At 35.9% G+C, this 12,877-nt stretch overlaps 1 protein-coding gene across 4 annotated transcripts in view; it reads left to right on the top strand.

Annotated features, from left to right (window-relative positions):
* eda (ectodysplasin A) overlaps positions 1–12,877 on the top strand; it is a 32,762-nt gene that overhangs the window by 13,844 nt on the left and 6,041 nt on the right. For all 4 annotated transcript variants that reach the window (XM_052592660.1, XM_052592663.1, XM_052592661.1 and 1 more), the window contains exon 2: positions 10,420–10,483. In XM_052592660.1, coding sequence (XP_052448620.1) covers positions 10,420–10,483 — 64 coding nt within the window. The remainder of the gene's footprint in view (positions 1–10,419; positions 10,484–12,877) is intronic.

Here is a 12,877-nt window from a genome sequence, read left to right as displayed (position 1 = left end):
CTATAGTTTGTTTTGCATTAATATGGAATGCATTAAAGACATTTGTTCACTGACGTCGCCACGCATTTCCTGTATTGATTTGAAACCGTTGGTTGGTTGGATTGTGAACAAAAGCTTTACATTTTGTACAAGTCAACTCATATCTAGCAAATAGGTAATGGTTATTAATTAGATTTTGTTGCAGTTTTGCTGCTTGCTTGGTTCAATGCAAAAGCTGTAAATACAACCTAGTAGCGATGTTCACGTTGTTTATACATATGTATTAGTACGTAAAGTTTACAAGCACAACACTTAAAAAGCTCTGATTGATTGCTAAAACATACAAATTGGACTTATTATGTTTAAAACATAGAATTGCTATGAATTTACTGCTAAAAAATTTAAAATATTTAGAAATCTTCAATATCATTAATTTAGGCCTATTTGTATCAATGCATATTTATATTTTAATGATAAGCAATATATATTTTTAGACCCCTTAACCTTCCCCCAAACCTAAACCTACCCATTTTATAGTGAATATAAAAAGATGTATTTGACCGAAATATGCAGGGAAATTACCATTTTAGTAACAATATAGCATTAAAACGATTTTTTTATAGTCACAAATCTGTCTCCTACCTCTAAACATAACCATGACTATTTCTTATAAATATGTACAGTATAAAAAAAACTCAGAGACAGATAAGTGCAATCAAAAAAAAAAATTATCGCAAAAATGTCAAAAGCAGTACAAAAATTTGTGACAATGCAGGTGAAAGCCAATGAGCATTAGATTTTCCTGCTGTAAATCCCGTTTTGAAGTTTCTTTAAGTGGCAACTTTTGAACTCGTAATGAGCTTAGCCAATTTAGAAACTTTTAGAAACAATTTAGCCAATACTAACACATTGTGCATTCTGCTCACAGTATTTTAGCAAACGTTTTACGTAAAATAAGATTTCTCATAAGATTGTGTTGGTCAATATATTTTTTTATATATTTCTTTAATCGCTACTCAAAGCTGCCCTCCAAGGACGACTTCCCAAAATGTGTAAAAAAAAAAAAAAAAAAACTAAGGAGCTTTGGTGCTTTCAGACATTGCTCTTTTTGTTTGAGTGGTCTGATGTGTCAACTTCTTACTCAACCAATGGAGTGAGTTTGGTGCAGGCAACCACGTTAAATGGTGACGGGGCTATTTTCCCAGCACGTTTTGGTGGCGCTAATTGTTCAGAATTATAAATTCTGAATAAAGGTTGTTAAATGACGAAAAATAATTAGTTCTCAATCAACTTTATTTTACTTTCTAACAATATTTACAGAACCACAGATTTCTGCTGAGTGGTATATTTTATGAGAAAAAGGCTTCTTCAAATTGGATATTGGTCAGTTTACTTTAATTGAGGGCATAATGGCTGTTCCTCTCATTCGTTTGTTAGTGTGTTATGAACTCTGATATTTGGTTGGCCTCAAATATGCAGCCCTGTAATAAATCTTTAGTGTGGTGTGTTTTGCTGCTGTACTGTGCGAGAATGCACTTTGAGAGTGTGTAATGTAAGTAAATGTATATTTATATCCAACAATAGAAGTGGAAACCAAAGCATCTGTCTTCTTGTGTTTGTGTGCGTGTGAATTTGAGTAAGATGGGTGTTTGTCACAAATGGCAGCTTTTTCATTTTGCTGACTACATCTTCAAAACAGCTCTTTATATTATAAGTAGGTTAAACAGGTTGAAATTTAGTGGGTAAACAGTGCACGTGCGCATTTAGAGAAATATAAATAAATAAAAAATCAATTTAAAACAGCCACAACCACAGAACAGTTTTGCATCTCTGCGCAATGACGAGGTTTCGTTTCGTCAACCGTTTAAATTATTTGGTTCAATCACAATTACTCGCTTGTTGAGGATGACTTGCTGTACCCACTGGCGGCTTTAATTTCACATTTAAAAAATCTTTATTTTATTTTTTTTATAATTTCAAACATCCATATTCAATGTTTTATGTTTAAAATATCAAAACATTACGCATCTGTAACTGCAGGTTAAAGCACTCCATGTCTGTCTTAGCTGAATTAAATATTGTGTAAACAAAAATGCCATTTCAGATGCAACTTTTGCAAAGATTCATTTTGTTGATCTGGTTTCATTTGTTTGGTAACAGCCTAAATTTCTTAATATTCTAATTTACTGATTAAATGTAACAATTTGACTCAAAAGATGTACTTTCAGAAGAAAAAATGGCTTTATTAAAAGTAAAAGTGCCCATAAAAGGTAAAAATGTATTTAAACATGTGAAAAGATTAATTTCTGCTCACTGATGTGAACTGACCACACAGAATGAAGAATATCAAAACTGCAGCAGTCCATGGTAGTCAGATATCAGCACAGTTACACACCTAGAAAAATATCATCTAACTATCGTTATCAAAAATATCCCCAAAAGTATCGCTATTTTTATTTTTTGCAATATATCGCACACCCCTAGTCAGAAAGGAAACAGACTGATCTTCTACCCAGACTAGAGATAGTGAAATTTTAATCCACAGTGATTTACTTAGAAGCAAATTTAAATCAAGCATTGTTTTGGTCATACGTAGGTGTTGTTAAATGTTTAGGATAGTAAAGCTTTTTTAGTTCATCTGTGAATGTTCACTGAACTGTGTGTACATCAAGTTGAATATGTCAAATAGTCTAACAAAACCCTCTCTACATTGAAATTGAAATCCAGTCCAATCCAATCCAATGGATGGCTTTTGAATCCAAATTGAATTGCAAATTTGTAGCCCTAAAATGTATTTCACCGTAAAATCAGCAGAATTTTCATTTTGAGGAAAAATTGAGCTTATTTTGTAGTCCATTTAATGTACTGTAAATTATTTTCATAACAATTAAGCACATTTCCCCTCCACAGAGGAGTGCCACTCTCAGTCAGCATTCTGATGGGATCTGAAAGTACGTCGCCAACCTTTGATTTGTGTCGAGCTGTCATTGCCATGTCCATGACACACATATATAGTGATCAGCTTGCATTGGGGAGTAATGTTTTTTCTATTTTATTTTATTATTTGCATGTTGGAATGATGAAATAATGCTTTTTATTCTCTCATGGGATGTAACATGAAATGGAGCAATAATAGATGAAAAGACAGAGGGAAATGAATCCAACACTAACAGCAGTATCAAAGCAGGAACACATGCTTTGATCAGCTTCAACAATGAAATCTGCAGACCGTAGAGGTCATCAGAAGGTTATCTTGTGTTTCCTTTTTTGATCTTTTATCCAAATTTCTCCAAAGGTTATCTCATAGTTTGGATATAAAACCGATGAATAAAATCTCTTATTTTATCTTCATAATGGAGGAAGATAAGGTGATGTGAGGATATGTAGATATAACAGGAGAGAATAATGAAGAGAAGAATGGTCAGAGGCCAGTCGGAATTTATCACAGTTTCATCTTGTGTGTGTGTGTGTGTGTTTGTGTGTGTGTGTTGGTCCCAGATGGGCTCCAGTTGTACGAGTAAAAACCACACATCCAGCTGTCCATGCTGTGTGTGTCACACTGCCATCCAACTGGAGAAATTCACCGCTTATGAGGTGATAACATTTTGAGACCACTGTCACATAAGGTCTGTAACTCTTCTTTATGTGTGTGTGTTTTACAGAACACAGCCATTTTAACCACCATGGCGGCATTAGCGTATTGAGTTATACAACATTTTACAACGAGCGTATGGGCTTCACTTTAAATTGTCCTGTACCAAACTCCAGTCTGCAATCCTATCAGGTCAAACACTTCTCTGACCTGCCATTCAGTATTGTGTGCTTGTGTGTGTGTGTGTGTGTGTGTGTGTGTGTGTTTGAGAAAATATAACTCTTGCCAGAGAACGTTTGATTTCTGATGTGCTCTTTAGCCAAAGCAAGCAGAGCTGTAATCAGATTGCCACGGTAAAAAGATCCCTCCACTGAGGGAGTGACATCATGAACTGTTCCCAACCTGACACAAACCGTCTGAAAACCTTGACATACTTTGCTTAAACACTACCAAAGCCTTCTCTTTGAAACCCTTTTAGAAAGTTATCGGAGTTGTTTAAAGCCATGTGCTCTGTGTAAATGAACCGTAACATCATCTAAATGCAAAGTGTAACAATCACAAAAAAGTGTGTATGTCACTATTGATTTCATATGGTTCAAAACACTTTTTTCTAGTAAAATTTGAAATTGAATGAGTCCCTATTGCAGACAAAGGTTTGTAAATAATGAGCTGTGAACTTTTTTATTTCATTTCTCTATCACTTTTTAAGGATCAATGCATCTGTTGCATTATTGACATAATGGCTAAAAAAAACTTTTATTTATATATACGTTTTTAAGGAGAGAAAACCGCTTTTATCAACCACTTTTATCAATATTTCTTACGGCTCTAGCTGTGTCCTTTTTGTTATTAAACTCTTGGCTTAAATAACTGCAAATGATTGTCTAATGATGGTGATGACGTGAGATTTATGATTGACCGCTCGTAGAGTTGGTCCCACTGGAGCGGTGTAGGATTAACTGCCTCTCACAACATAGTAATGGTGATAGAGCTGGCTTTGATCTCAGAAACTCTCCGTTTCCTGGAATACTTCTTCCAATCTTTCAGCTAGAGGCCCAGATCCTTAACCACTAAACTACCACTGCAGTCTGTCAGATTCTCCTCTCTGTCTCTTATCCCCACCTCAACGAAATGTCTTCATATGCAAAGTTTTTCAATTACATTCCGAATGAGCATCACACTTTCATACACATTTGTCACACACACTTGAGTGAGTGTATATGTGTATGTGTCTCTAGAGGATTGGATCCCAGTATGAGTGTAATTGTATGATCAAGCTTCACTGATCCAGGAGGACTGTGGTCGTTCTCAGCGATGAGAACATCTGTTCAAAGCGATCGTTGTGTTGCTCTGTGATTGGGTCATAATGTCAAACTATCAAACAATTACATTTATCCTGACATTATTTCCCTCCTTCTTCTAGAACGTTCAGGGTTTATCATGCCATTTTGTCACAGTGTTTCATTTGTAAATGGACAATCAACAATATGCAGATGGTTTACTGAGACGTTTATTGTGCGTCTGGCATCTTGTGAGATGCCGTACTGCTAAAAACATAACAATTGAGTGCTTTCATAATAGATCTCTTTCGTGCACATCTGAGTCTGTTTGACATCAGAGTTCAGTTTGTTTGGTTAGAGTAAAAATAGTTTTCTAAACTTAAATGCACATCAGTGAACCACATATTTTCTTTATGTAATAACCTGTAATAGTCAGACATATTTTGGTGTTATTTGAAAGTGAAAATCAAATGAACACAGAGTGCAAACACAAAAAAACTCCTGCTTCTCAAACTTGTCTCCTGATACAAAAACTCTAACAATTTCCCAATGGTCTCCTTTAAAGTTTTAGAAGAGACCTCATCATCATCACGCTCTGTGTTTTTCTCCTTAGCTAGAGACTCTGGGTCTCTCACATTTGTAGCCTCAAAAGTTTTGAAGAGATCTTGATTATTAATACATATTATAAGGTAGAAATGTTTGAGCTCATATTGAGACATTTGACATTTTCACACTTTGTAAAGTTGTTGAGAGACAAAAAGGACAAAGGAGACTAATATGAGAGCTCCCGAGTCTTTAGTGCAGGAGACAAATCTGAGTACAGTGTTTGATGATGATGAGGTCAGTCAAACACAATATATGCATCGCCATATTGGAAGTTGTTTTGTGTAGATAGTGTTTTATTGCATAAGAATTTAACAGAGGAAAGCATTACATATATTTATATGCATGCAAAAATGGGCTGTACAAGACAAACATTTTAGAGCCATTGTTAATAGAGAAGATGCGCCAAAAAACGCTGAAAATGAAGTGGATTTGCGCATCTTCTCAGTTAACAACGGCTCTGTGTAGTAACAGCTGCTCTATGTGAAATCACGCACCTGATGGAATTAACGGCTGATTAGAAAACCGGCTTTACTGACGAGATGCGCATAACGATCGGCCGATCGTGATCGGAGCACCTCTAATATATATATCATAAAATCATAACGCACAGTTTGCAAGTCTTGGGAAATGTGCTGTATATAGACAATGCTGCCTGGACATTGAAGATAAATATAAACTAGCAACCCTATATATTTGGAAATGTTTAATAATGTTTAAGCTATATAGTTTTAGTCTCTTTTATATTGGTATAAGTTTAACATTACTCCTAAAATAAAATTGAAGACATCTTTAAGATAAAGCTGATAGCTCATTGAGACATATAAGAGAATCAGTCTTTAGTATCCTGAGTGTAGAGTTATCTGTCAGAGCCATAGCCTTGAGGGCAGCACATCGATGTGAAGGCACAACTGAACCTCACACTACCTGGCTTTGAATCCCAGCTAAAGATACTTTCCTGCTTCTGGTACCTTCTCACCTGTCCAGCAGTTTTTTTTTATTATTATTGTTTTAAATTTCTCAAGTCTCATTTGTGTCTTAAGGAATTTTAGGAGAAACTTCCGGATTGCTGGTGATACTAAAATGAGAACTATACAAGAATCTCATCTAAGACTCCTGAGCTTATGAAGAGCAACCACTGAGCAATACATTGTTCCTACGATCATCCATCACAAGCAGTATAATCTGCCTCATGATCAAAATATTTTGAGAACCTTTTCATTCGAACAAGTTCATTTAACATTTAATAATTTCATCACTCAAAAAGACTCATAGACTTCATACACTTTCATGGGGGTTTGTTACTGTAGTGTTCATGAGTTTCGAATTTTGTAATAATTTTATGCATGTAATAATTTTGCACAATAAATTATTAGCAATTTAAAGATTACATCAGTTAATCTCTACAAAGCAGTTTTGGATTGTGCTGATTTCATGTATGTTAAAGAAAGGTTAACTCAAATAGTTTTATAGTGTACCAAATTAGAAGAGTCCCTGTATAATTAACAACATTAGATGAGAAAGGATTTCCTTCTTATGTAAGCAAAATGGACACTATAGTCAAAATATTCCTAAATGAATTGAAATCAAATTGAGAGCTTGAGAATCAGAATCTAATTAAGCATTTGACACTGCTACACTGCTGAGTGGTGGTGATGATGATGATGATGATGATGATGATGATGCAAACACAATGTATTTCGAACCTAGTTAAAAACCCACAGTGAAAAGGGTGGAAGTGAACTCCGGTTTGGACCCAGACACCAAATGCACATGAAAAAAAAACAACACATTAACATTGTGAGAAGTTTTCAAATTAAATGATGTTTTTTTTCTTGTGTCAGAACAGGTCAACAACAGGTTAAAACTGTTTGTGGAGAGGGAAAGTTTAGAAAAAGAATTGCCCCTAATGTTTCAGAAAAACAAGAATAATGTAAATGAAGTGTAGTGTAATGTGAAACACGCTTTCTTGTGTTGTGCCGTGTTTGTGTTGCTATTATGTGTGTGTGTGGTCAGACTGATTAAAAAGGTCGTTTTTTCTCTGGCTGTCAGCGGAAAGAATGGAAAATGTCAAAATAAGTACGAGTGGAATAGATGCTACCGTTAGCTCAGACCACACACATGCACAACTTCTTCAACACGCAATGTCATACAATTCAAACAGCAATAAATTAGGCCTCTTACAGCGTGTACCCTCACTATAAATATTGTTTCAGAGCAAAGCATGTGTATGTGTGAGTCTACACACATGTATGTATGAGGGTGTGAGTGGATCTGTCCACGGTGACAGCTGACCAACTAATCACATGCACGTATTCATTATGCAGCAGCGTTTATCAGTTCGCAATCTCTTGTTTTACAAGCATGAAGAAATGTACACACACGCAGACACACATTTGAGGGAAGCAATTTCAGTTTGATGGAGCATTTGACCAATCAGCTTGTGGGTGGTCTAAAGAAAGACGATTCTCTCTCCCTCTCTCACTATAACATGTGTCCTCTAGTGAGTTTGGTAACACTTTACAGTAAGGTTTAGTAACGTATTCGTGCATTTGTTACATTATTGTTCAAAAGTGTAAGGTTCGGTGTCACATGGTCCTTCAGATTCATTATTATATAATGAATAGAAAGATCAAAAGAACAACATTTATTTAAAAAGGATATCTTTTGTAACATTGAAAATGTCTTTTTGTAACACTTGAACTTGAATGTTATCCTTGCTGAATAAAAGTATTATTTTTATATATTTAGAAAAATGTCTAACTGAACTAGCAGTCATATATATGTATATATGTATATATTTATGTATTGTTAATTTGTAGTTTGTGTAAACTAATGCATTAACTAATGTGAACAAACTGCACTTTTTTCTAGTGTTACGATATAAATAATCCCACTGTACATCTCCTGTGAGACTACAGTGTGTGTGTGTGTGTGTGTGTGTGTGTGTAAAAGAGACCAATGAGATATATCTCGCACTAGACTCGAGTTACACGGTCTAGACTGCACAGAGATGTTTCTCACACACACACGTCTTGCTAAATGAGGACATACTGAATAGACAGACCACTAATGTTTATATTTAAAGATAATTATAATTACTGCAGTCTAACCCAAACCATACATCTTAAAGAAAACATTTGCATGTTTAATATAAGAAACAAATTCTTTGCTTTATTTATAAATCCCTTTTACTTTTGATGGCAACTCAGATGTCCCCAAAGGCAGGTTTTGGAGATTTGGTCTATTTGGTCCCTAAAGTACATGTCATTAAACCTGAATGCTCTCTTTCTTTTGTTGCTTATCATAATTGTAAATAAACAGATTATTGTAAGCTTGGAGAAATGTTTTCAATGCTCTCTGTCTCTCTTACACACACACACACACACACACACACAGACTTTGATCAGGAACACCATGTCCAAAGGCTGGAACATCCTCTGGCAGGAAGACAGGTCTACAGTGTCTGATTTCAAACACAAATTGATTTAAAAAACAATATGTGACACAGCAAGGTGTTTACAGATCTAAAAGTGTCATCTTACTGGTTAAAACACACACAAACTCGCATTCACACTTACGTGTCAATGTTTTACGTGGATGAATGTAATACACTTGACACCCAGTGCACTCTGGGGCTGAACTTTGTGATTTAGTGGCTTCTCTAATCACATAAATAACAAGAGTTTTACCCAGACACAGCTGCATGACCCCACTAACCCTGCTTTATGAGTGTGTGCGTGTGTGTGTGTGTGTGTGTGTGTGTGTGTGTGTGTGTGTGTGTGTGTGTGTGTGTGTGTGTGTGTGTGTGTGTGAATTCAGAATCCTTTCTCTTAAACAATTCTGCAATCAAGCTATGAAGATGACAATGGCAGTCTAGGTCTTGTAATGTGATTCTACTGTGAAGAACAGCGGGGTCATGTTCTCCGTCTCTGACACAGACACAGATAATGTGACCCAGAGTTCCTCTTCTCTCAACCTTTTCATTCACGGTGTATAAACATGCATGGGAACTCCAGACTGTCCTGAAGTATCCTGACCTGATAGTTATCCCTGAATTTAATATGTACGATGAGCTGCGTGTGTGTGTGTGTGTGTGTATCCACAGTCTGTCTGAACTATCTCTTATTGCAATCTCAGAGAGTCACAGATACAATAGGAGTGTTTTATATGCAAAGAACTGAAATAAAGACAAATAAGCAAAGGAATGAAAGGAAGAAATGGAAAGGGGAAAAATGGAGGGGAAACTGTATGGAAAGCAAAAAAGATGAAAAACGGAAGGAATGAAGAAGGAAACAACAAATTAAGGAAGGGAGAAAATGAAAGGAAGAAAGAAAAATGGAAGGAAGAAATTAAAATAAAAAATGAATGAATAAAGAAAGAAAAGAAAAGAAAATGAAAAAGCAAGAAGGAAAGTATGAAGAAAAATATGAAAGGAAGGAAAACATGCAGAAGCAAAGGAAGAGAAAGTCCGTACTCTTTCAACCTCATCAGTTTAGTAAGAATCTCCGTGCTTCCTCTGTTTGTGTGTTTAAGGTTTGCAGCGCTATTACTCTGTTCATATGCGAGATAATGATAAGAAAGGTATTTCCTTTCTAAATAATTTATTAAGTTTATGGGATTTTGTGTGTGTTTGTGTGCTGGATCATCTCACTGGAATGCCTTACTGCTGTAAATCCACAGGGTTTCTCAACACACACATTATGTTCATTATGTTCAGAGTGTTGTCTTTCAGCAGAGGTGTGTGTGTGTGTGTGTGTGTGTGTGTGTGTGTGTGTGTGTGTGCATGTGTAGTTTTAGTTTACATGGCGACATTTATTTTATGAAGAAGTGGATTCATTTCATTGATCATGCCTTGGCTCAAACTCAAGCTGGAGTTGAAATGTAAAATGCTTTGAAACAGCACCATGAATTAATTGTATTCTTCTGCACTGTACATCAAAACTTATTCCTTCATCTTCACAGAGCAGATGGAGGGATGAACACACAAGAGGATTGGAGAGAGTCATTCATCGTACCAAACGTTCAGGTAAAAAAATCTCTTTTGTGTGTGTTGATATTCATGCAATTTAGAGCTTAAATTAAGACAGTGTGTGTGTGTGCGTGTGTGTGTGTGTCCGTGCATGCATGTGTGGGTTTGTGTGTGTGCGTGTGTATGTGTGTATACAGTACGTGAGTATAAAGTCTGTGAGGTTGCCAGCGATTTCTCTTTCATGTGGTTTAGAGTTCAGAATGAGATGCATTTCCTTCATTTGATCATGCTACCTCTCACTCTCTCTCTCTCTCTGTCCCCCCCCTCATTCATTCCTTCCATCTTACTCATTATTGGGCTATGCTGTGCATACCAGTAGTTTATACACAAAATCCTTCTCTTTTATCCATTCTAGTAGCTTCTAACAAACTGATATTGCTCCTCTCTCACTCTTTTTCATTGGCGAACTCCAGCTTTGATTACCTACTCGTCTTTCCACGGCCGTGATTGGCTCCAGTTGGCAGCAGTTTGATTGGCAGGTGGTTTTGGCTTTGATTATGGCGGTGCAGTCACTGGCTCTGATCGGGAGTTCTACTGTTTCAGCTTTTGCACCTGTGTGCATCATGTGCCAAAATAAATACAGATACAACACAGATAATCTGCACGCATAGTATACACAGATGCCATCTCAAACAATGCTGAAGCAGATGTCTGGAGAGCAAGGTTACTGATGCTGATACATGTGCAGTTGACAAATGAGATGCACTTATTATAATGTGTCTGTCGATCAGTAAGGAATTATATGATATCTCAAAGTCTTTATAACTGCAAATTGGAGGAATGACATAAAAGGTTGTACTTTAAATATTAAGAAATTAGCTTTCTTTGGTCCAATTTAGTCATATTCAACTTCATCAAATTTCAACCGTACAAAGAAGAAGATTAAAATATTTTATTGTATAAGTAGTACTAGTGAATTATTAGTGTTATTTCTACTATTATATGCTACCAACTGAAAAGTGATGGATTTTGGTTTGTTTTCACTGAAATCTCTCCTTTTCCTGAGATTAAACAAAAACATGAGGTCTACAGAAAATAGAGATGTCCCGAGAGCAGTTTGCCATGTTTTGCCCCAATAACTTGTCATTTCAGAGAGTTGTGCAATATTATCTTGTGGTAATGTGACCACATGTGAACGGTCAAATGCACTTCTTTTTTTAAAAACGCCCATCTTGGCAAATGATCAATTTAAACACAAAAGCAAATGAGTGTGGTTCAACTGGTATTGAGAACAACAAACTTTCCCATCGCTGTCTTTTTAAGTCATTTAAGTACATTTACATTAGTAAAATGATTTATTCATTAGTGAATGAGACCCAGTGTTTTTCCGATTATTGTTGTGTCTGTGTGTGCAAGTCTTGTGCATTAAATTATACATTAAATTCTTACACACACTAGTAAAGTGACACTCAGGTGTGCTACAGATGGAAACAATGTCTGTAATATGCTGAGGTGTAAATCTGTGTAAATTTGACAGCAGTGTATGAATGTTAATGTTGAAATGTTGACCACAAATTTGAATTGATTAGATTGGAGTATAAAATCCAAGCATCAGCCTGTGTAACGTGAGTATTGTTATAAGTTATTCCATCTAGTGTCAAACGGTCGGTGAGCATCTGTGTCTACTTGCATGATTTAATAAGGAAGTCATTTTGAATTTATTCTTGTGATCAAAAGACATTCTGTCATCTTCCCCATTCTCAGATTCATGGGTCAAAGCACTTGCACGTGGACATACACAAACTCGCTTACTTTGTGGCCTCATAAACCTGAACTTTTGTACAGCTGGGGTTCGGTGTGTTTGTGTGTGCAGCTGCATGTTTGGTGTGAAATATGGTTCCAATATTGTCTGTCTTTGATGCTAATTTGTTCCATTCATTAAAGACTTTTACCACTCTTTCTTTTTTTCTCCCATTTAAAACAAACACAGACATATCTAATGTCCTGTAACCCACCCTCAAAATTCTTTCGACGATCATGCACATGCAGACCACTTTTTATATTTGTTTTATTTATATTTCAACATTTCTAAACCCTTATGCTTGTCGTATAATTATTTTAGTTGCTTTTTTAAAATATCTCAGTTGCATCTACATTCAGAAGTTGCAGCTACAATATAAATGTACCTTTTCCTGATGCTTCTCTGGACGTCCGCTCTCTGAGGCTCGCGGTCTTCTCCACCAGAGGGAGTTCATTCACTCGGTTCAGAAATCTGCTTTGCCACTGGTTCCACAATTTCACAAAACCTGAGATTTATAAAACTCTGATATTTTCCTTATGTTGAGCAAACCTTTCGTGAATCAGGTTAGTGGATTTGCAAAAAGCTGCTGGAACGGTTTGCAAAAATTTGTGTAAATAAGTAAATGTGTAAGGGGGTTATAAAACAAACAT

This window comes from Carassius gibelio, chromosome A5 (assembly GCF_023724105.1).
Source record: "Carassius gibelio isolate Cgi1373 ecotype wild population from Czech Republic chromosome A5, carGib1.2-hapl.c, whole genome shotgun sequence".
Taxonomy (NCBI): Eukaryota; Metazoa; Chordata; class Actinopteri; order Cypriniformes; family Cyprinidae; genus Carassius; species Carassius gibelio.
This window is presented reverse-complemented; position numbering and strand designations above follow the sequence as displayed.